The sequence below is a fragment of the Nestor notabilis genome, unplaced genomic scaffold (assembly GCF_000696875.1).
Source record: "Nestor notabilis isolate BGI_N333 unplaced genomic scaffold, ASM69687v1 scaffold6823, whole genome shotgun sequence".
NCBI classification, from domain to species: Eukaryota; Metazoa; Chordata; class Aves; order Psittaciformes; family Psittacidae; genus Nestor; species Nestor notabilis.
The window spans coordinates 82,498-107,869 of NW_009920509.1; the positions used below are offsets into that span (position 1 = coordinate 82,498).

The 25,372-nt window shown below is 42.2% G+C and overlaps 1 protein-coding gene across 1 annotated transcript in view; it reads right to left on the bottom strand.

Annotated features, from left to right (window-relative positions):
* The window catches only part of EPB41L4B (erythrocyte membrane protein band 4.1 like 4B), a 123,721-nt gene that overhangs the window by 54,762 nt on the left and 43,587 nt on the right, over positions 1-25,372 (bottom strand). The window contains exons 16-18 of the mRNA XM_010010695.1: positions 17,046-17,227; positions 11,297-11,412; positions 1,735-1,860 (exon numbers count right to left, since the gene is read on the bottom strand). Coding sequence (XP_010008997.1) covers positions 1,735-1,860; positions 11,297-11,412; positions 17,046-17,227 — 424 coding nt within the window. The remainder of the gene's footprint in view (positions 1-1,734; positions 1,861-11,296; positions 11,413-17,045; positions 17,228-25,372) is intronic.

Here is a 25,372-nt window from a genome sequence, read left to right on the forward strand (position 1 = left end):
AGCCATACTTTGTTATAGCACTGAAAGCTTCAGGGATTTCGAACTGAACCATATGCCATTATTTTTCCACAACACATGCTACCCTGCAACAGCCTTCTTTTCCCTCCTTCTCCTGAAATCGTAGGACTTTTCTCATTGATGCCAATCCTACAGACACCTACTTAATCCAATCTGACTGCTAAAGCCTTGTGCAAAACAATACAGGTAAAAAGGAAAAAAGATATGTTCAGCTTGCTCTGAAACTTCTTGGCAACACAGCAGCAACTGAAGAATATGGTTATGGCATGCATGAAAAAGCAACCCAGGATGTTCTCCCTTCGAAAGCCTCAGAGTGGAAAATTAAGGCAGGGCAGGTGAACTGAGAGATGCATATGTTAAGCACATTTCCTATCTTGCCTTAGTAATGCTGTATTCTGAATGCAACAGCACACACTGCTTCCAGTCTTTAACTATCCAGTCAAACATGACCATTAAGCATATTCAGGAGAAAATACAAACATAAGAAATATACCGTGACATCCTGCAGAAAAGACACACAGGAAAAAACAGAGGGCAAATGCAAGGGCAATCAAATAACAAACATGCTGCATAAACCACAGTTGAAACAACACAGAATTCGGAGAGGTGAGAGAACTGCTTTAAGCAAAAACTGAAAGAAAAAAACCCAGCCTCCTTCCCCCACATGCAGTCAGGTTTATAGTTTCTATTCTTGAAATCTAGGGCAGTCAGAATAACCGAATTTTGGTACTTCTCTATGTCTAGCTAGACCAGATGTAATTAGCTCTCAGATGAAAGATCTGCCAGAGAACAACAAATACACAAAGATGATTGTTAATAAAATCCTTTGCAGGGCAAGTTGACCTGTTCTGTTGTTAAGAAACAAAGTGATGGAAATACCAATGTAATTTGTATTCAAAGAGAATAGCATGCACAAGGATACCACAGGAACTTTGAATAGGAGTCATACCAGTCTTTCTGCTTCTACTTTTGTTCCTGAAGCATTCTATTTGGCTTTATTTTTGGCACCAATGGCATTATGTTTTGTCCACAAGTCACACTTCAAAAGAATCACATATTTTAGGTTTCACTTGGATTTACCTCTGGTTGGAAAATTAACTTTTTACAGTCATGCCATCTAACATCAGTTTTAAGTTGCATGACATCATTACAAGATTAGTGATGTTTTTGAAACAGGATGTATTTGATGTAATCTCTGACCAAATAGCGAAAATAGAAGCCCAAAATTTAGTCAACAGCACAAACCTAAGTAAGAAAACAATAGACTAGCTAACATTTCACATTCAGACAGCTAAAGTTAATCCCCTAAAACAAACGCTGCATCTGGATGCACAGATACTATGTTTAGAACACCCTTAACCACAGTTTCCATGAGAGGTGGGTAGCCTCAGAAAACTCCAGAGATGCTTGTTGCTCAGCTACAAAGTAAGTAAAAGCTACAGTGACAAATCAAAACATGGAGATTTCCTGAGGCCTTCTCTTCTATTTTCTCAGCCTCTCTCAACTGTATTAATCATGTCAGCTAGGACAAATTTCGTACTTCCATCCTATCAATCATTTTGAGTTCCCTGAAGAAACTGAAAAGCAGCTAGAGAGAACTAGGTCAATGTGGATACTTGAGATAAAATAAGGTGCTTCCTCAGGAATGACATGATTTTGGAAAATTAGTGTAAACTATGCCAAAACTAGAAAGGCAAAACATTGAACACAGATTACCTGGGCGCCTACTCTAAAAGCAGCTTCCACTTGAGCTTTGAGGATGTTGCACTTCATATGGTCAGGTACAGATGAAGGTGACACAGGGGCATGAAGAGACTTTTCAGGTACTTTCTTGTCTTCACCCTGTATTTAATATAAAAGACAAGCACAGTGACACATATTAGAAAGATAAGAAAATGGTCAAAGGTCAAATTTTTACTTGTAACAACTTGATTCAGGAATGCTGGTTAAAACTTCCATGTTCATACATCTTAGAAGAAAATGTTTTCAAAATATTTAATGACTTTATATTATTTTCAAGACAAGAAAAGCCTCAGGGAAGCCTGAGTAATAAAAGCAAGAAACAGACACACAGATACATGGAAAAAGCCCAGCCAGAAGCTATACTGGTTGTCCAAACCTGCGATGACACTGAGGAAGCAAAACATTGTCTCAAAATATCGCACAGCAGGCAGGAGAAGGAAAGGTTCACAACACTCAACTGTAGTGAACTCTGGTTTCTTATACCACCCTAGAATGTGAAGGGGCTTTGCAAATCTAACTTCTGAGGGATCTCCATGCAACTGCAAATCAAGCAAAATCTCCTTCATCAGAAAGAAGAGAAAAATCCAGGGAATTGAAACACCGTTGCTGCTGTTTCCACTTGATGTCAATCCTTTACCTACTCAGTGATCTGGATCAGAAATCTAAACCCTCAGGACAGCTGGTTTAGTGACCCGTTCAAACATGACTTAAAGGTTTTGTGCCTACAACAAACTACATCCAGCAGAAATGTCAGCATGAATAAACTTCCCATGCAGAAAAAAAAGGGAAAAAAAAAAGGAAAAAAAAAAAGAGGAAAATGCAATACTAATATATAAACAAGCTGTGTATGAACGAGATCAGGACTGTAAATGTGAACTCTTAAACGATCATATATTTTTAAAGAAGAATTGGGCAGTGGCATAACAGCCATTGCAAACTTCCCTATTCTTCCTGGAAATGAGACCTGAATTACAACCAAGTAACAGCCAAGATTATTTTCCACTCTCATTGCTGTGAAGATTGAGTGGTCATATACACCCAAAGAGAACAGGTATTTGATGCTGCCATTCAGATTTTGGCCAAAACAGGTACACCAGGTCCAGCACATCCTTGAGGTTCACCTCTGGCAAAGTAGTTCAGGACAGAACTGGTATTTTTTTAGCCACTGAAATTACCGTATGATTAGCCCTTTAACTTAAAATCCTGCCTCCTTTACCCTTCCTTCCACCCTCTCCCATAGCCTGATGGTAACTACAATTTTACCGACTCTTCTCTCAGGTCCACAAACAACCACAGACAAAAGGGAACATCAAGATTTGGGGGACACTTTGGGCAGGTGGAGTAAAGCACAATGCAATTATGTTGCCAGAGGAACACTGGGGAGACCTCTGCAGAGCTCTACTGAGATTGCAAGGTACTTCTCACATGTAAGCAAAGTTGGCCCAGCAGACTTCTGTATCCAAAATGCCATAGCTGCCAGGTATGATTTTGAACAACTAAACGACTGTTAAAGGACTGCTCATCATGGGATCTTTTTTCTTTGGCAAATTTCTAATGATTCTTACATATTTATTTGTCAAGCTACTTTTACTGGTTTTAGTGGGAGATATTTTTGGACTTTTCATTCTCCCCATTTTCCCCCTAAGTGAAGAAGAAAATACTTGAAATTAAAAGTGACAGCATCTAGCAGGAGCAACTTCTGGAACTGTAGTCATCTATTTGGTCTTGAATATAATGGTAGCTCTGGCAAGCATATAAAAAAACCCAATATGAAATATTTGTTTGCCATAGGTGTCTTTTCTGTGGTTACTCACGAAGCTGAGAAGTGGAGCTACTCAAAGGGACAAAATTAACCCTAAAGAAAACACAACTCTTCCTTCACCAGTCGTCTTGGTAGCCACAGTGCACTATTATATACTTTTAAAGGGCTACTATTATTGTCAACTTTTAAGTGCATTGGTTTTTAACACCAGAAAGAACAATGCACTAAGCAGTGGCATTTCAAAAGGCCATTGCAAAATCCTGCCTTTGTTTTACACTAGATACTAATTAAATATCACTTCAGTCAAGCAAGATCAAGCAAACTGTATTTTACTAGCAAAATCAAGACAACTGGTGCTTGTTTAGGGCACAAGCTTATTGTGTAACTCAAAGTTCCAAAGTCCCATATCCCAGAAGGATATGGATATTTTCAGTTCTTGCGTTCTTCCTTTGCTGTCTAATTTCCCCGCATTAACCAAGAGCAAGACCTTGGCTGTGCCCTGCAGCTGGGAACTCTCAAAAGGTCTCAGTGTCCTGCTGTATTCAGGATTATACCAGATGAGTCCATGTAATGGAGACTGTCCCCAGCGTGGGATCTGATGTACAAGACTCAAACTGAGATTCCCAGATCTGGAGAGGTCTAAATGCTGATGCTCACTGACCTGGCTGAGAAGGGAAAGCTGCTGATGCTGCTGGTTGCAGACTTCTTAGAAGCCATTCCTGGCCATTCAGTTCTGCTTTAGTTCTTGTTTGGGTTGCACTTTGAAGTTTTTACCTTCAAGCAAGCAAAATTTGCTTTGCTTGCACCTGAAGAACAGACATTGCTGAAACCACTGGCCTCATCCTGCTCACCAGATTCTGAACCAGCAGCTGAAGGCCACTATCTCCCTTGCTTCAGTGGAAATGCTGACTGCACACAAAACCCATATGGGGCTTGACCTGACCCAGACCTCCTCTAGTTTCTAAACATCTGTGAAAGGCTTCTTTGCCAGCCTACCTTGGCACCGGCACTTTTCTGTCACAGTGCAGCACATATCCTGAACCATTACTGAATCTGCTTTCACATAGTTGATTAGCTGAGACTATTACATATACAATCGCTGGCACTGAAAATCCAGACTAAAAGTGAACTCAAATCACAGAGTACAAAGAGAACAAAGTAGCACCTTTGTACTGCAGATTATCAGTACTTCTAAGCATCTGTATCAGTTCCTATTGTCCTTAATGCCACTAATCTTTACATAAAAGTCCGTTCATCCCCCAACTTAACTCCTCAAGTATAACTGCAACCAAGAAAGCAGAAGAAAAACCATGCAGCACCTTCTATGGCTCATTTCACTGTTTTATAAGAAAATCAAAGATCTAAACCCTGCCTGCATTAGGAATCTCTATATATTAATCCTGCGAGAATGAAAGCTGTAATCTACTTTATTTTGTTGTATAATAAAGTGATCTTACATTTCCAGAATCCTTATTGCTTGCAGTGATGAGTGAAGCATAAAGATAGCAGCTGGGTATTCAAATGCTGTACCAGGTTTGCAGTTATTAAAATTTCATTTTCATTTATAAACTAAGAGCATTCTTGGTCATTAGTGGAAGTCATTAGAAAACTAAACATGGCATAATATTATTGAAACTTCCAATTTTAACACTTCTTATTATGCAATTCCAAGGAATCTGAGATGTTCCTTTCAAGAGTCAAACGAAAAGAAATCATCTTCTTGCTTAAAATTGCAACCTAAACTCATCCTAAAAGGTTTAAAAATGTGGAAAACCCCATTAAGTTAAGATACTTGATAACAGTTCAATTTTCCATCTACACTTCTGCTGGTGCTAAAAAATAGCAACGTATTCACATCACTTTCACCGCTGATGGAGAACTTTATTCTTCCAGAGAAGGAGAACACTGGAGAATTGCATTTAACTGGGTTTGACAGAAGTGGTTTGAACAAGCTCAAATATATACATGCATAAAACTAATGTCTTTTTTTCTTTCTATAATTGAGGTCTTAGGTTTGTTTTTCTCCTCTCAAACATTTACTTTAAATTCAATTACATTTGCTGATACTAGAGCAGAAGGCAGATTTGTAGAGTCTTAGATAATGATGACACTGGCTTTGGTTTCCAAAGCTAACTGAATATTAAGTACACACACAGAATATAAATATAGTTGCATGAAACACAGCAAAACCACTCCTGTACTTAACATTTCCACTCTCTCTGCTTTAAAAGATTCATGCTTTGTTCCACATCACACTTTATACCAAGAGCAAGAAGCATGATCTTTTGCCTCTGTGAATTTATCAATAGTCTCTTCTCAGTCAAACAGTATGTGTAGAATACATATTTAGCTGGAGACACCTGAAGAATAGGATCAATATTTTGTTTAGGAATGCCAGTCTATTCTTTGTTGCTAGTCATCACTACTAGTAGGAGGCAAAATTTTAATGAAGACAACACAGATGTATAGGTTCTGAATGCACATTAGCTCTGTGAGGTCAAACCCTTTGGTTTCCTGGGATGCAACCCTACCTGCAAATGTGCATTAAAACTACAGACTCTTTCACCCTCTTTTGGCCAGTAAATCTATTGATTTTTTTTCCCCCATGCAATAGCAAACACCAATTACAAACAGACACCACAATGGCAAGGCCTGTATGATCACGTTTTCTTATTTGAGGCAAAGTGTGCAAGCAGAAGCTTCATCTTTTATTAGAAAAATACATTTGGAAAAAAAGAAACAAGCAAAAGAACCCCTCATTAAGCTGTCAGACACACAAGACCTTCCTCCGGTCAACTATCAGTTGGTCTAATGAACGATATAACTCCCAATAAATCTTGTTATGCTTCTATCCTTGGAGCAAACCTCTTTAATTCCTAGTATCATATTTACTTTATAAAATGCTATCACTCAATATTATTAGATCCTGCATCTGTCAGTGCCAAGCTTCATGATAGCCTTACTCAGTCATGGTAGCCATGTTTCCCAGGGTATACCCTCCGATCAGTGTATCGCACAAAAGAGTCTCAAATACATAAACAAAGTGAGTTGGTTTTGTGGGTTTTTTTTAAACTGCAAATGATTTTTGGAACTGCAGCAGCTTTAGGCTTTGCAGTTGTGCATGGGGCAGGTAGTTCCACCGCTGTTTTGAAAGTGATTTCATTTGCAAGCAGCCAGTAATGTAACAGAGCAGCCCTGTAATATATTATTGCCATGCCAACAAAAGGCCATAAGCTTTGAACAGAGCTTGCAAAGTCACTGAGCTCATCAGGCTCATGCTGAACCTTTCTTGATCTGCCTGCAACTTCGTTTTACCAGATTTAGCTGTAGCAGCAATAATTTTACACAGAACACAAGCAGTTATTTTTTGTAGAAAAAGGTATTTATGACTGTAACATGATATAGTATAAAGCTGCACAGGGCTAGTATGCTAACACAGGCCTTAGGAGATGGAGACAAAGGAGATGGTGTAGAGGAGCACAGGCATGGGGTGATATCACAAGGGGCACAGGCTGGCATTGGAGACCCCACAGCTATAAACAACTCATCAAATGACCAGTTAAAGAAGTGCAGACCTGGACCTGGACAAAACTGGTTTTGGAGGCAATGAAGAAAGCAAAAACATAGTATCTGGCATAACAATGTAAAGGTCACCATGTATAGTATATTTGGGTGTAATATGAAGATGCAGATCAATGAAGAATCATGGAATCACAGAATAATTTGGGTTGGAAGGGACCTTCAAATGTCATCTAGTCCAAAGCCACTGCAGTGAGCAGGGACATCTTCAACTACATCAGGTTGCCCAGAACAACATCCAGCCTGGCCTTGAACATCTACATTCAAGAAAGAAGGTGTAAAAGTGTGTTTGCAAACATATGGAAGGATGAGTAGTGGAATCTAGAGTGATGAAGAAGAAACGGTGAACATAACTGGATGGAACATTGGAACTGGCTGCCCAGGGAAGTGGTTGAATCACCATCCCTGGAGGTATTTAAAAGGTGTGTAGATGTGGCACTTAGGGACATGCTTTAGTGGCGGACTTGGCAGTGCTAGGTTAACGGTTGGACTTGATGATCTCAAAGGTCTTTTCTAACCTGAATGACTTAATGATTCTGTGGCCATTATAATGCCCCTTCAGACCTCACCAGAATGAAATCGTCAACCTTAGGACCCAAAGGTGTATGTGAAGGGTGAGCATAACAACAGGAAAATGGGAAGAAAAAATTTGAACTGCATTAGTATTCTTTCTTCTTATGCAATAATTACACCTGGACTAACTACTAGATTCCCACGATTTCAGAAATGCTGACAATACATTTATGGCTACGCATGCACACATGGAGCAAGGCGGGTGGGTGAACGTATGTTTCTAATGAAAGGCTTGCAAGAAAGAAAATCAGAAATACTTTCACTGCTACAACACTTAGGCTTGTCTCTCCTGGAGATTCAGGAATCTGCTAGCACCGAAGGGCATGAAATGCATGTTGAAACTGACTTTTATCATTCAGGAGATGGACAGACACGTCCACTGCACCAAACAGCTCCGGAAAGGAGATTGGATACATCCATTCATCATTCCCATGAGACGAAGTTTGCTGTAGCAGACAATCAAATTAATTAACTGCTGAATCTAATTTACCCAATTTCTTGTTAATTCTCCTATGGGTTGATTATTAAGCTTGACAAATTCCAGCCCTAAAGCACTTTGCTTGAAAAAATAATAATTAGTAACAGGAAGAGAGGGAGTGAAAGTTGGAACTCCAAAATAGATGTGGAAACCATTGCTTTATTTTCAGAAACAGAGCAAATGAAGCAGCTTCGGAACTGGTTCACTGGTTTTGTTTAAGCATAATATTTCAGATGCAAAACTGGGGAATAAAAAGCACTTATCAGAATAGAAATCAATGGAGTGGTGCAGGAGAGCTGGTAATGTTTTGGGTTTTTTGCCAGAAACTAGATACCCTAATCACTCATTAAAATCTCTTTGCTGCTGGACTGAGTAGCCAGTTAAGTACCATAACCAAAGTTGCTTTAAAGGCCAGTGAAAAATGCTTGTCCCAGATCAGGGCTGTTCAATCCTGTCTAACCTGCCCCACTGCCTTTGTGCTAGGTGATGCTCCACAGCATTTTAACTCAGGGTCAGCCCAATATTTACAGCATATCCCTCTCTTTCATTGGAGAAGCCATCTGCTAAGGTGACTCCATGGAGGCTCCACTCAAAGCCCTGCTGTTTGTTTGTTTTAGCTTTACGAGGTCTGTGTACACATTTCACTAGGATCTAGGTCAGAAAATGGTGCTTGAAGAAGAAACCACAAGCAAGGGGCCAAAAGAACCTGAGAATGACTTCTTAGTCGCAACCCACAACCTGTAATGTGAGTATTGATTGCTGAGGTGCTTTCCAGTGGAGATTCTGGGCCTGTTTCAAGAGCACGTACTATTTTCAGATGGCTCAAAATGGCAATTTTAATAGATGTTGAGAGAGTGGCCTCCTTTGCATTCACATGGTAACCTCTATTCATGGGATTGCTGTCCAGCTTTTTAAACCCAAACCCGCTATGACTGCCAGAAGAGGTTTTTCATTAGATAGCCAATGTCTCTACACTTGCCTTCTGCTGAGCTCCTGCCAGAAACAAAAGCATTTAGCAGCTCCTGGTGCTCATTGTAAGAGCTTTTCACCAGCTAAACTTTGACTGATGGCTGCAGCAGACACAGGCTGTGTTTATTGTGCAGCTGCACTTATTGTGAAGTATGGACTTGCTATGATACGGGGTTCTGCTAATTAGTCCTTATACAAATAGTCTATTTGATTGTGGACAAGATTCTAGAGCGGTTGGGACATGCCAAAGAAAACCATTAATTACAGATGAGCTGAGCTCTCCCTCTGTGGATTTTCAGAGAAGGAGAGTGAGAGGATCAGAGGTCAGGCTTTGCCAGGCAGAAGTTGCAGGTACTGTATTGGGACTACTTGCACAGTAGGGTGGCATACTGGATCGAAGTATTTAAAGCTTCCATTTAAAGAAAAAAGAGACCATAAAGCTATGCATTATGAGATCACAAGGGTACCACTGAGATCATCTGTTCGGATCTTTTGTGCAACACAAGTCAGACTGGTTCAACCACTTGTGCACTGTGGTCAACATGGAGAGAGACCTCTCACTTCGCTTTAGCCCTTTCTATATGCCAAACTGAGCTGACAATAAGCTCAATAGTGTAGGACTGTCCTTTAAAGCATGTTTTGGACATTGTACGTAAGTGAATGTTCTCATCTGGGGTTCAAGTAGAGTATCAGTAATTATACCTGAACTTAAGTGTTCCTCTCGTAAGACCTGGATGTTCACTGAATGAGACTGCGAGATGGAGAATTCTCCTTTGGCAAACTATGCCAATGCTTAATTAGCTTGGCCTATAAAAACCTGTACCTATCACCAGATTAGCGTATTTCTAGAAGAACAACTTGAGAAATGTTCATGGGAAAATGACAGCTTCTTTTCCGATTCACCCCAGTTTGTCTACATTATGATTTTTTATCCCCACTCAAACCAACCAGTCGGATAAACTGACAGCTCCTCACAGCTGATAAGCAAATAGATTTTGAGAAATGTCTGAAGTATTCCACCTTTATCTGTTCATTCAGAAGTGTCAAAAAGTCATGACATAGGTCAATGCCTCATGAGCACATTCATAAGGCATGAGCTGAAGCACACTATCACCCCATGACACATCCTGAACACGTTTCTTCAAGCAAATCTTCATGTCAGAAAATCTGCATTATGGATTAACCTCAATTAACTACAATGCTGACAGAAAAATATTTCAGGATTTTGGGTTTTTTATTAGAACCACCTGACTCCCTGATTTTCAGCTTTGACTTCCATCTCCTGAATTCTCTCATCCAGAGAAAGAAAGATTATGCTACACGAGGTACACAGTCCCTTTGTGTTTGTGTTTTTGAAACACTTTTCCACATCCCATTTGATTTTTAATTTCCTAATGCTGACTGAAATAATATCAATAAGAAAAGGCTGTTTGTAAAACCAAGGTAAAGTAACTTGAGTTCTCCCCTGAAGTGACAGAAAACTCAACATACCACATTTCAACATGTCTGCACAGTCACTGGGGGTGCAAATCCACCTCATTTGAAGCCAGTGGCAATGCTCTTACTGACCTGACTGGGCCCAGCTCAGGACTGATGCGGTTGCAAACCAGAGGTCCAGGCTTCTGTGGCTCCATTAAGACTCAGCTTGAGGCACCCCACAGCAGAAGCACAGTGGATTTTGGCTCACATGGATACAAGGAGCCACTGACCTGCTGGCCTCTGATCTCTGGCAGAAACAGTGGGACATGGCTGTTTTGCCACCCCTGCAAAAACTCACTCACAAAACACCCACTACCATCAGATGTCAGGGGGTGTTTAAAGCATAATATGGGCTCCTCGTGTAGAAAAACAAGGTTTTCAATTTTTTTTCTATCACTTAAAGTGTTGTTACTTTTTTACACCTCTGGGCTGTCTAGATGACTAACTCTTCACAACTGAACTAAAACTACATCAACAACATTGTTGCAGCAGCTTCTAAAATTTTAAAAGGCAAAGGAAATATCCAGTCTAAAAACCAAACCCCAATCCAATAAGGAGATGGTGAGAGGTGATTAAAAAGCGAGCCAGTTGCAGATGAATGTTGATTTGAGTGAAAAAGCAGCAGCTTTTGAATATGAAGTGACAACAGGGCTCTCTGGCATATATATGTAAAAGTATATATGTATGTGCTATACCTTGTTCATGCTGACGTGCAGGGCTGGCCATGGTCCAACTACCTTCACACTCTCCGTTTCTATTTTCTTCAGATGAGAGGTTTCATCATAAAAAAGGGGAAGTCCTGAGCTCAGTTCTAAAAAGATGCCCAAAGGAAAGAAAGAAAAAAAAAAACAGTCTGAAGGGAAGCTACAGAAGAACTGCAGAGCAAGACACTCAACTGCATTTGAAGAGACAGCAGTCAGCAAACCATGTTCCCTGTAAGACCCTCTAAAATGTTTCAGAATTATGTCTGTTGGGTCATTTTGCCTTTTTCTATTTAGCAAACAATTCCTCCCCCTCCTCCTTCTCGCCCATCCCTTCATTTCAGCGAGGCTTTTGCCAGCTTTGGGCTAGACACTTCTCTCCTTACCTCCCCCTCTCCACCCCCCTGTATTCTAAAACTCAGTTGACACCAGAGGGATTATTTATGCAGCCAAGGTGCCACTCTCAGAACATGTGATGTGTAAAGAGATCAGAGTATAGCTTTTGGCTTCTCTCAGACATCTTTATTTATACGCCAGCCTCTTTAAGACTGTTGTCAGGAATTTGCTGTGCTTTGTCAACAGAGATTTTGAGCAAGCCACTGACACAGAAAGACAAGGAAAAATATTTTTTGAGACAGCCCTGAAAGGTCTCTGCCAACATCTTGGGGATGGTGTGGCATATATGTGTATATTTGCAAGTACTCTGAGAAAAATGAGCTTCATCATGCGATGATTTAACTGATCCCTGCACCCTCCTGTATTGCTTTTGACCATGGGTTCTAAGTAATAACAGTTGGGAACAGTCTGTAATCTCTGGAGTCTGATTCAAAGCCCACTGAAATCAATAAAAACCTTGCACTGACTGCAGTTTAGGCTGGATCAGGTTCTTAAGCTGTCCTAAGAATATTAAATATTACCCATTCAAGATCTAATTCTACAGCTGTTTAAATATACATTAAGAGCTTTGCTGACTAAAGACAAGCCGCTAAAACCAGATTACAGGGATATAAGAAAAATGCTGGTTTTGGCATTATGAAACATTATCAGACCCTGAGGTAATAATGTCCTAGGAAGGGGTTACAGTAGCAGCACTGACCTCCCCTTGGTGGTCTCTCATCACAAGTTAGCAATGCAAGAATTCGGCATGTCTCACATCACAGCTGCTTCTGTGGATATGAGACTGTGAAACTGCCCAGCGATATCTGGGAATAAATCATCACAGCCATAAGATAAGACATAATGATGTGTTATTTGGGGATGTTTTGTGTTTGAGTGGTTTGGGGTTATTTTTTGTTTGTTTGGTATTTTTTTAGAAACACAATCACTCTATTTTCCTGTCATGAAAGATTATAAAAGGGGAGAAAAATGCCTTATTTAATTGTCTTATTCAAGTTCGCTATGATTTAAAACTGACATTTAAACTGGGGGGTATTTTTGTTTGAAGGGAGAGCTCTGGAAAACAAGGCAGCCACTGCAGCCTTTTAATGCAAAATTGAAAACAGATTAAAAAAGAAAAAAGGCAAAAATTTGAAGACCTACACTACAAAAGGCACACATTTCCTGAGTCAGCATTAAGTCTTGGCGAAACCAGGCTTTCAGTTCAAGATAGGATCTGGCAGCACTGGGTTTTTTTAAATCACTGTTTTCAGCCTGAAATTCAGTTTGTATTACATCACTCTCTGCTCAGGGTTGCACAAGGACTTTTGTAGTGAGCAGTTCAGGAGTAAAGGATGCTTATTTTTAAGTGATAACCTGAAAGCTCAGCCCAGCATTCCAGAGGCAAGCTGGCCCCCCTCTTCTCGTTCATCATTTTCCATCATAAAAATTCAGCAAGCTACACCGAATACTTGTTGGCATCTGCTTTCAGTGATAGCCCCAGCTGCTGCCAGAGGATCTGCTCATGTGCATTTGGTAACCCATGCATGACGTTGTCGTGCTGATTAGGCTTAGCAAGCAGCTCAACCTCTCTGTGTGGTGGCAATGGCGCTGTAAGGCTAAGCACTGTTGAATACAGTGGTCCTTGGGACTGGGATTCTGTGAATACACCAGAGCGAGATCTGCTGCATAATAAGACACGATCGGTGTACATGAGCTTTGAGGTGAAGGGCAGTATCACAAATACAGTCATCAGGCTGAATGCATGTAAACAACATCTTCTGCTGAACTGCCTTCATAAACACACGCGTCAGATTTGTTTCAGCGGGTTTCACTTCCTCCAGTAATTGAAGTAGACAAATTACTTGGAATGTGAAAAATCAGGCAGGTCTGGACCGGGTTTGTTTTCTGTAACAAAATCCCAGGCTGCGTTTGTTGAGAAACAAGCACTAGTATTGAAAGGGAACCTTGGCTGAGCATACTGTCATTTCCCTCTCTCCTGCCAATGGCCTACAAATTGCACTGGAATTTTGGCATTTATCAGAATAAGTGTAAGTGGAGTAAAGGCACATGCTTTCTCCCTCTCTTGACACAATGCCGGGTACATATTGATGGGTCACTCCACGTTCCTCTTGAGATGAATTTAAAGCCACCTCAGAGACGAGTCCAGTCTGTAGGAACTGGAAGAAGTCACAAAATGCCCATGGTCCCTTGGAAAAACACAAGAAAGCCAAACTGGAGTGCTGGTGCGCATGGCCTCACCTCTGTCAGCCTCATGAGTGTATTCCTATGTATAGGATAAGTGTATTCCCCCCATGAGACCTTTTTGCTCTCCAGGCATTTCCACTTGAGATATTTTGGTCACAAGCACCCTCTTCCCGGGGACTGTCCCCAGGTTAGTGACCACTTACTTCCTAGAAACACTTCGACAGCAGTGGCCTTTCCACAGAGGCTGGAGCCAGACATCAGCCCGCCATGGTCCCCATGTTCCTGACACAGACCCCTGATAGTGCGTCCTCTCTGCCTGAGCTCTTCTTGTCCCACAGACTTCGCCATGTGTGCTGTCCTAGATAACCGACTGACAGCCAGCATGCTCCGAACTGTTTCAGCACACAGCTCACAAGCCTTTTCCGCGTGCTCCCTACAAGATGGTTTTCTCAGTTGAAATAGCATGAGCAGCATTTTAATGAATCCATTAAAAACAAACTGAACCAAAGCAAGCCCCCTGAGCACCAACCTTGAAAAGGCACCTAGACCTCTCACCTCAAGCTGCAAATGAGTAACTTTGATTCTGCTCTACGGGAAGTGGTCCTGCCCAAACTGCCACCACTCTGACAGAGTAGACATGCAAGGTCTAACTGCAGACTGGCCTTTCAAGGAAAACCATCTTTGCCTCCTCAGGGGATCAGTGATGGGTTGCCATGGGGCAGCATGCCTGTATTGAGACAAGCCAGTGCATGGTATGTATGGCTGCTTGAGGAGCTCAGCTGGACACGGTCAGCTTGCCTCCTCCACAGCTTCCCCTTGGAGGCGCCCCACCCTTTTCTGCTCTCTAAGAGAAACCGGGAATCGGCATTTGGCACTGCTGGCATTACGCCATGTCAGGAACCAACACTGACTCCCTTTTCTCTAATCAAATAGCTAGCATGAAACAGCCTTAAGCAGACAAAACAAAGAGAAAGGTAAATCTGTCTCCAGTAATAGGTGCCACATGAACGTCTTGGCTGTTGAAATCCCATTCAGACCATTGCAGCTGCTAGACAGGCTGCAGAGGCTTTGCCCCGTGAGGGCTGTGGGGTTTGGGGGAGAGATCTTGCCCTTCCCATGCCTGGGGGACACAGCCTCCTCAGCCCTACATTTCATCTTGAAGGTAGCACTCACTGGGCACAAAGAGAATGACAGAATCTTAGAATGGTTTGGGCTGGAAGAGACCTTAAAGCTCACTTAGTTCCAGCCCCCTGCCACAGGCAGGGACACCTTCCACTAGACCAGGTTGCTCAAAGCCCTGTCCAACCTGGCCTAGAAAACTGCCATGGACGGGGCAGCCACAGCTTCTCTGGGCAACCTGTTCCTGTGCAAACCTGCTCCTGATGTTTTGCTCTTAGGCTTTTCTAAGCTGTTTCTAAGGTTATTTCAGCAATAAGGAGGAGTACAAAAGCAGTGCAGCCTAAAAGGAGACACAGAGCTGGAATAAACACCCTGTATTGTGGTTTTTGCTGTTGTTTCAAATCACCTTCTGCTCTACAGGTGAGCCCAGCTTGGTGGGGCTGTGGGGAGGTAGAGACTGGCCCTGCTGCAGCATTGCTGGGGCAGAAGCCCAGCTGACATGGGGCTATGGGCCACATGCAGGACGGTGGGAGCCCCTTGGAGGGGGACAGGGTGGTGGGGTCTGCAGTGTCCTCAGGGCTGACACACTCAGCAGCAGCACAGCTGGCTCTGACCCAATTTCCTGGTGTGCTTCAACTCTAATTTGGGAAAGAAAAACACGGGCTGGCACATCCCCCAGGAAGGTCACTGCCTCCCACTACACCAGGCTGACAGCCCGGTGTGGCTGTCCAGATCAGCCCTACCAGCATCCCTCCATTGCCAGTGCTCAGCCACCCCTCAGGGCAACCCATGGCCGGCTGGCCGAGGCCCAGCAGGTACCCAGCGGGATGGCCTGTGCCACCCTCACGGATGGCACTGGTCGGGTCACTACAGACCATGGCCAAGATACCCTTTGGCGGTGCTGGAGTACCCAGTTGCCTGGCCAGGGCCTCTGTGGCAGCACCAAGTGGGGGTGCCATGCCAACCTTAGGCACTTCCCAGCACAAACGTATGCCGGCATTGAGTGTTCAATCAATAAAAGAGGTGGGACAGCCTAAAGTCACCATCACCCAGCACTGTCCATTACAAAAGCCTAGTTTTGGGAATTTAAAAGTTGCCAGATTAACAGCCCAGGCTGAAAGATTCCGTAACAGATGCGTATCTCAGGATGACTTACAATTATAAAGGCAAAAACTGGGCAAAGAAAGAATTTATTATGCCTATGAAGCAAGGAAAAGGACAGGTTATACATTGTTTTGCCCATCTTCTGAGATTCTTACACAGCTTCAGCATCTCACACACTGCAGAGTGCAGAGATCATAAATTTGGAGAGCAAGAAGTAGAATTACTCAATGGCAGGGCTGTTCCTCTTCCAGTTCTTGTGTAAACCTATGAATATTTGGCCAAGCTATGTACCCTTAAAAAAGCCTGTACATGTTTAGCTACGGAGACTTACACCCAAACTCTCCAAGATTACAACAGGAACAGAAAGGCTTTTCTCCTCTTTGCTTTCTACAAGCCAAGAATTTCTTGGCCAAGCAAGCAAGCACACTCCAGTCATGGTAGGTAAGGCTGAGCAGGAATTGTTCCCATTACACAAACTAAGAGTAAGATGCTGATTGTCCAGTGCTCCAAAATTTCTGTTGTTTTTACTCAGACATGAAAGTAAAAGATCCAGATAATGAGGGCTGAAGGATCAGCAAAACACAATGGCAGATGAGGGGAGGTTTGTGAAATTATACAAATAAATAGTAACAATGAAAGAACAGCCTGAGCCAAGTGGCTAGAGACTCAGTATCTGTCACTAATTGGGTATTTGTTCAGCTATGGAACACCAAACTAACACCAATCCCACAGCCCTGTAGCAAAGCCAGGAAATTGCAAAAATCCTGTCTCGTTTGCACACGCTTACAAAGCTAGCAAATAGTAAGAAGCAGCATATTCTTCAAGAGGGAAAACTGAAACACCATGTCGTTTTCCTTTCGTTTCCTTTGCCTCCTTGCCAGAGACAAATCTGAATACAGCACAATTACTGAAATAACATTTACTGCAGTGGACTTACTGTTTGGGGTTGGAACAGGAGGAACAATGTCTTTGCTCTCTGGAGCAAGGGCGCCATAATTCGTGAGGTGGTGGTGATGACGGTGGTGGTGGTGGTGCCTTGCAGGTATTTTTGCAGTATATGGTGTTCCACCATTCTCCTCAATGTTGAACTGATGCAGATCACTGTTGTTCAAGGGATAGCTACAAAACAAATTCAGTTCATATTAGAGCAGTAAGCAGTAGGACAAACTGTGCTTTTGGAGAGACAGAGTGCAAACTTTCTTGGGAAAAAAATGCCTAGATTCTTTGTAAATAACATTTTTAATGAAGTATATCCCAAATCCTTAGCTTTCTGTTACCAGGGGAGTCATAAGGTGAGGAAAAAGAATGCCTCTTCTTCTTTGGTATGAATTTATTAATATCAGAAGTAGTTTTGATTTTACATGCAACAAAACCTCTGCTAGACTCCTATGCTGAGCCAAATTCTGACTGATGGAACACAATCCTCAAAAACATCAAAATTTGTCCTCCCAGAATTTGCAACTTAAGGAAAGTGGGATAGGAAAGTGGACAGGCAGCAAACAATAGCTTCTTTAAAGTGAAATTGACAGAAGAGCAGACCAAGGAACAGTCCCAGAATAACATTACATTCCTGGGAAAGTTTGGGCCTCCAAACTCGTGGTGCAAAATAGCTGTATGAAAAATCTGTGACTTGGGAAAAGTGGAGAAAGTTCCCCTTGGAAATAATAGGTTTTAGAGGTAACAACATGCAAAATAATGCTTGGACAAAAAGGAATTATATGTGTTCTGGCAAACTAAGAGGGGTTTTTTGCATGTGTTTAGTCAGATGAACTGTTGTCAGTCTATAATATACAGAGAAATGGAGACATGATGAAATGTTAATTCATCATATCTAACCCAGAGGTGTCAAGTGACACTGTTGATTTTCCTCTATAGTTTTAACTGATGCTGTTTCTACTTACTGTTTGAAATTATGATGAATTTCCAGAAATGATATTTTCTCTCCATACCAGTAAACAAAAAAAGACTGAGATAACTCTATATGGATACTGCAAATGACGATTGCTTTTTCCTCAGAGGAATGCTTAAATTTTTCACATTAGACAGTAGTTGCAGTAAATCAATTCATTCCAAGAAAAGATGAATCCCCTGCCCATTCAAAAAATGCTAAAGAAATGATATCTTCAGCTTTTATTACTAACAGCAGCTGAAAACCTGACAGTAAGGAGTAAAACTGAACAGAATAATTAAGGAAACAATGAATAAATTATACCTAGCTACTTGCTACATATGTTCTCTGCAGATTACTTACTGATTCAAAGCAAAATTAACCAGTCATCTGCAAATAAACACATCTGTATATTTTCCAAAGATATGCTGAAGCATGCCACTTGGTACATCATTAATAACTGCTGTCTTCTTAGTAACAGCTTCTGACAACATGAGGTTTCTGACTGGGTAGTAATTGAATAACACTTTTATGCTGGTTACTTTTTGAAAGCAGGAGGAGGGGAGGGGAACGTTCTGTATATTAATCTTGGCAGGTTCCCCGCACGTAGCAACGACTGCCAATAAAGGCACTTCTGATGCCTTATTTGCCTTAAGGAAACAGTACAAATAGGTGTCTGATCCACAGGGGATAGGTTGGGCAAGCTCAGATAATCCAGGACTGTTCTGTCTTTGAAACTGCTTCACTGTCTTCACTGTTATAATCAAATCAAGCAAGTGCCTACTGGAGGAAAATGGTACAGAGGTGATGGCAATGAGATCACACGCTAATTGTAACAGCTCTCCTGCACTCTCCCTCTGAGCATCTTGGATTGAAGTGACATTTTTTGACTGAGAAGATAGCTGGTTTTGTTTGTACAGTTAAAACCCTTATTGGAAATAAGATCAGTTTTGAGTTGGAGCCTCAGCACATCCTTTTTTTCAGTCTACGATTAAATATTTCTCAAGATACAAACCCCCATGCGCTTGGGAGTTGCTTTCCTTTTACCCACCAGGAGGCTGGTTTAGCAGATTTTCAACTGGTGTTTTCAAAATGAATGAGATCACACTAAATCCTTACACCGACTCCTCATACTGCTATGGGCACGAGGTAGCTTCCATGCTAAAATAGTAACTAGCTGAGCAACAGAATGAGACAAAACTCCTTTGGCATGGGGCCAAACATGCACCAAATTCTCTTGATGTATTTCTTGACTGTTCAGAGAGGAGTGCTCACACCATATAAAATGCAGGGAGACCATTACTTCAATGAAGTAAAGAGCTAGCCCAGCAAAGCTGATGTTCCAGTATGCACTGAAATCCTTGAGGACAGTAAGTTGCAAAGCTCCAGCCAGGCTGTCAATATCCAGGCGGTGCACTCTGATGTGAAATCCCATGTGGAAACTTCTGGCCTATTTAAAAGGATGCAGTCATCTGCACTCTTCCACAGCTGAGAGCAACTAACAGATACTGAGGCAGACTCATCTCAGCAGTCAGTCAACTCTTGCACTGCTGATGGATGATACAATTTAGGGGCTCATTGGGCATCTTAGTGCAGTTTCTACAAGGTGGCATCATTATTATCACACACCATATCTGTTTTTCACTTATTTTTCTGTTATTCTATTGTCTTAAACCAAGAGACTTGAGACTTTTCCCCTCAATGCATCTTTTCTGCCATTAACTTTTCTTTCTATTAATTGCTTCTGTCTGGCTTACCTGAAAAGATAATATGCTCATGCACCCTCCCCAACCCATTGATGCAAATAAATCACAACTTTCAATGAACCAACTTTTCTGTCTGTATCCTAAACCCTCTAGGTTTTTATACTTGCTCCCTGGACATAAAGTAATGCTCTCAGACTATGTGCATACATGGACAGGTATCAGTTTTTATCCTACCTCTTGTATTTGTCTTTTGGCCTTCCTAGTATGTCAGTGTTACACCTTTGTTTTACCTTTTAATATTAAATTGGCTGTCCTGCAGGCTTTCTCTTTTTCCTCTGTTATTAACCTGTGTGGTTTTCCCAACAAGCTCCAGCTGCTTCCTACACAACCAACTCCTGTCCTTCAAGGAAAATGAGGCAGGGTCCTACAAGCTATTATGTAACGGAAGAAAACATCTCTTCTTTCTCTGTTCCTCCCTCTGGCAAAGCACTCCTGAGGATTCTGTTACTGGAGGCTGAACCTTCAAAAAGCCACTCGAAGTTCACAAGACACTTGGTATTGCCTTTAGCCTCTATCTTATGTAATTACTCTCTTCTGACCAAAATGGCAGCATACTGAGGAACAGGGCGAATAGCATGTATTTTCTGACTACTTTTTCCATGTTCTTAACTTACATTACTAGTCCTTTATCATAATTTTATACTCCTTGCCCTTTGCTTCAATAGCTATTTTCAATTGACATTCTTGTATTTCATGTGCTCCAGCCATCTTCTGCCTCACCAAACCGTATGTCTAGTGTATAACTCATGCATGCAAGTGTTCAGAGATCATTAAAAAAAAACGGGAACAGAAAGGTTTTTGAAAGTCTGAATTATCCACCTTTTACATGAAAACCAAACTAAGCAGGCCAATGTTACCCTAACTGATTGGCTGAACACCTTCACTAGCAGAGACTCCATGACCTCCCTGTGCAATCAATTTCAGTGTCTCACCATGCCTATACTTACTTTCTTTGTGTATCCTGTCTCCTTTACTGCAATTGAAGCCTGCTATTTCCTCTCTCATCCATCACAGACACAGTGAATAGGTTATTTCTTGCTACAAACCTGTGTTTTTGAAAACGGCTCTTCTCATCTCCCTTCAGAGTCTGAAGAGCTCTGATTTCTTCAGTAATCCCTCACAGGTCATACATTTCCTACAGCTCTGATACATCTTGTCATCCCCATCTGCCCAATTGGCTCCTGTTCTGCTCCAGTATGTGGTGCTTGGAACCGGGTACCCCATTCCAGCTGAGGCTTTGCAAATGCATCGCAAAGAGGAAGGGTTGCTTCCCATGTCCTGCGGGACCTGATCTTGTTTTTACACTGGAACTTGACATTTACTTTTTCCTAAATAGCCTGGGGTCATTGATTCATGTTGATCTTCTGATCCTGAAGAACACCAGATCCGTTCCTAAACTGGCCAGGTTTCCACCCTCCACAACCTCAGCTGCGAACCAGGTTACCCCTACCTAACAGCACAAACATATAATCCCTCCTGGGCTGTCCCCTAAACTTTCTCATCTGCTAAGATCAGAACCCATCCAGGACTTCTCTCTCAACCACAACAGGCCTGGTGTGAGAAGACTTCCCATTTTGGTGTAACCTGTGAGTAATGACAGATTTTGTAAAACAGTAATTGCCTTTCCATACCACCCTCCCAACTGCCATCCTCATTCTCCTGCAGAACATAACTATGTAGCCCTGCATAAACATCTTCCACCTGCATCCCAGAGATGGCTTACTCCTGCATCCTGTCCGTATCCCCTTCTTCCACACTCTTCCTGTACTTGGGAAGAGCAAACAGCAGGGCTCTCGTCTCTCCCCTCCTGGTGGGGCAACAGCAGAAAGCAGGTTCAAGCTATCGTGACTTCTGGATGACTGCATTGAGTTTGGAACCTCCCTGCTATAGCTGAACAGTGGGGTTTAAAAACATCCCAGGTTTCTGGGTCTGGCTGTGATAAATAACCTTCAACAATCACCACACCCACCTCTGTTCTTTGCTTTGACACTGCTTCTGCACCAAACCACTGCAATTTTCTGATATTTAGAAACCCTGAAGCTTTACACAAACATCTTCACAACTCCTCTCAATCCTCCCCCATCCATGGCTCAGAGCAAGCCTCATGGTGATTTGCGCAGCTTTTGGCAGCTCAAATCCACGCTGCAGGCTTCCTGTTGCATGGGGATGCTCCCCCCAGCCACATCATTCCCTAATAGGAGACATTTCACCCATCACCATAACGTAACAATACCTTCTCCAACATTGAAATGGGCTTTAGATGCGCTCCCGAATGATCATCAGTGGATTGGTTAAAGTGTCCATTAACATATATGTGTATCAATGTGTGCACATGGAGAAACTCTCAAGTCTAAGGAAAGCAGTCATTGCACATGGAGCTTCAATGTGGCAGCTGGGGGATAAGATTTCACAGCTATGTCAAGCCAAACATTAATTTTTGTGCTTAGTCTCACCCTTTCAGGGAGGAAACACTTTGGGTTTATTCCCTGCCCATGCTTCAAAAGAAGTTAAAACCACCCAAATAACCCTAACTGAATTTTTAGCCATACTTGCTTTAAAAGCATTTAGAATCTCACACACCTTTGTGTTGCTAGAGCACATAAAGTAGCACAGAAAGCCTAGGAACTTCACATACTCTGGAAACTTCCCTGTGGAGAGGAATGAAGGGGAAACAGGAGGAAAGGAGGGTGGTATTCTGGGTATTAATTAATAGCCAGAACCATCAGATTGAAGCAAAAGACTTTGAGAGGAGCCAGCACTGTACAAGAAGGAATGCAAACCATGGCAGGAAGACTGCTTAGAAAAGGGAGAGGATGAAGTTTCACTTTTGCAGACAAGGACTGGTACATACAAAAGCAATGAGCTCCTAAGTAAAGGAGGATCGGGATCACTAAAACCAAACCTATGTCATCTTTCCTCCCCACACACCGTGTAACCAAGACCTTTCTGCTCGCCAGAACCAGCTTCCAAAACTGTGAGAAGTGTAACTAAAGCTGACTGAGCTGTTACATTTCCATGCTCTGCCCTGACACCACCAGATGACCAGCGAGCTGGCCCATTTGCTTCCATTAGGGAAGGCCTGGGAATATGTGTTGCAGCTTTCCCTCCCTGCTGCCAGGCATGATCAGCAGTCCCCACCCATTCCTAGGCACACCTCAGAAAGTGGAGTGGGCAGCCAGTGGCCTTCTCCCAGACAAACCAACTTGCGAGGAAAACGACCATGAAGAACTAAGTGTTCAGAAATGGTGACAGAGAGAATTTCTCATGTAGGAGATATAGAAGTACATGCAGCAGCTTCCTGCAGGACAGGGTGCTGAACTAAGGTTTGAAGCAGGAGTAATCTGGAATTCTCCACGAGAAGAACACAGCCTGTGGCAAAGCATGCTCTAACAAAATACCAAGAAACAAATCCCAGCTCAACAAAGCCATTGTCCTCACAGATTTCACCTTCTCTACATAAAGATCGTTAAAAAAATGCTGCCTTGCAAAACTGCCGCGCAAAATATGCCCACAAGGAACTAAACTCGCTTTTCTTCATTTACAAATGGTTTTAATTAATAATAACGATAGCTAATGGTATTTAATCACCTGCCAAAAAAATTCATTGTCTCCGATGTCCTTGCAGATGAGAAAAACTCTGAAAAGCAGATACCAAATTTCCTAAAACAGACTAAATCCTCCCCCAAGCCAGTGCTGCTTTCCCCCTTCAGTCACAGGCAGACAATGTATGCCCGTCCTTGGGAAACAAAACAGCTCAGAGTGGCTAATCCAAGAAAAATAACTCAGGTTAAAATAGGAGCAAACCAAGAGAGGCCTCTGAGACAGCCTATAGCTGATCTTGGGTTGCTAACCATGCTACAGCCTTTCCTACCACTTCACCCATTAAATAACTCAGGTCCTATGAGCTAAGCAAATCTGTCTGTCTCTCCCTTCCCTCAGTATCACATACCTGCCAAAGAATGCAGACAGAGATGCAGGTATGGGCCTGAGGCTTAGCCAACAGAGAGAGCACGAGAAACCACAGGATGTGACAGAAGTTGCTGCTGGATATAACAGATGGAAGCGTAAGCTTTTTATAAATGTCACAGAGCATGTCCTGAAGGATTGCCGGATTTCACAGGTAGTTATAGGAGAGCTACATGAAAAATGGCCAAAGAGCACTGAAGGGAAGTATCGGGGACTTTTTGGTGAGAACCATGCAAGGCCAGCCCTGCCTAGGAAACCATATCAGTAATACCCCGTAACTACCTAGGGAGCCTTAGGAAATTTGGGTTTGGGCTTAGCAAAACTGGGAGCAATGCGGTTAACTCTGAGGAGACAAGGGAAGGGAATGTTCTTCGTTGTGCGCATCAGGGAAGAACAAGCCACATGTATGCAAACTGCTGGTCAATATGCTTGGCTGGTCAAGCCCCAATCACTGCAGTCTAGGCCATCTTCTTAACTGTAGTCTTATTTTCTCTGGGAGTGTATGCAGACAGGATTGAGATCTCAGTGCTGTCCCAGGTTCGTGTGCTGCTGTTTCTGTCAGTGGGTGCTGGTAAAGGCACTGCTTCTTTCGCTCTGTGTGGCTGGATGAATGTGTGCTTTATGTGCATTTAAATCTCTGGAATACATGCTCAACATCTCTGCAGGCTGGGCTCAGAAACTAGGAACTACAGCAGCCTCACATCTTGCAGATTAGGAAGGTGAAATCACTTTAGCCTTAAAGCCAGTTCACTGGATTTGGCTTCCCTTAACAATAAGCTCCCATCTTACAAAATCTCCTTTCTGTCTCTGTCTTTGCAATGCCGAAATACCTTGAAAAACCCCCATGTTTTTAAAGAAATTAATCAAACTGTACAAGTTTCATAATTCTAAATTAACCAGATTCTGATTATTGCTAATGCCTTACAAAAAAATACATGGTCTTCTGAATTTTCAGTAATTTGCTGTAACTTTAAAGCCCAGCATGAACATACCTGAACATATCTGACGCTATTGCCTACCAATGACTTCAGTGTACATCATAGATTTTTGCCTTTTTAACATGCTACCAGTGGAGCCAGTTAGCTGCTCAGCAGACAGCATTAACAGGTTAAGGCAATTCAAAAATCAATCATTCAGCACAGCAAAGGGTTTCGTATGTACAAATTTGCAACCTGTCCCATCTCTGCTCTCACTTCAACACTTGGGCAACTCACCTGATTTACAGCAAGAAACCGTTTGCTTTATCTTAAAAGCAATTTTCAGACGTTTTTTAAAGTCAGAAATGAAGAATGAGAGAGACACATTAAATACAACAGTAGAATCTGAAAATGAGTGATAACAAATGGAGCCTTCCTGGGCTCATAATTTTGATAGAGAAGCAGCATCCAGTTTTACATTCAAGTTCCTTGAAGCCTTGCTTCTTATCAGCCTTGCTTATTGATTCAGTGAGCTTCAGGTGCTGAAGACACAGACGCTGAAGTCTCAAAGCTCCCTTGCCTCCTTCATTCCTCTTCTCCATTCCCACGGTCTCTAGCAGACTTCATTGCTTTTCCTCTTCCAGTTCCTCCCACTGCACATTCCACTGTAAAACTCTGCTTCTCATAAACCCTTTTCTTTCCCTGTTTTTTTTCCTGAGCTTTTCCT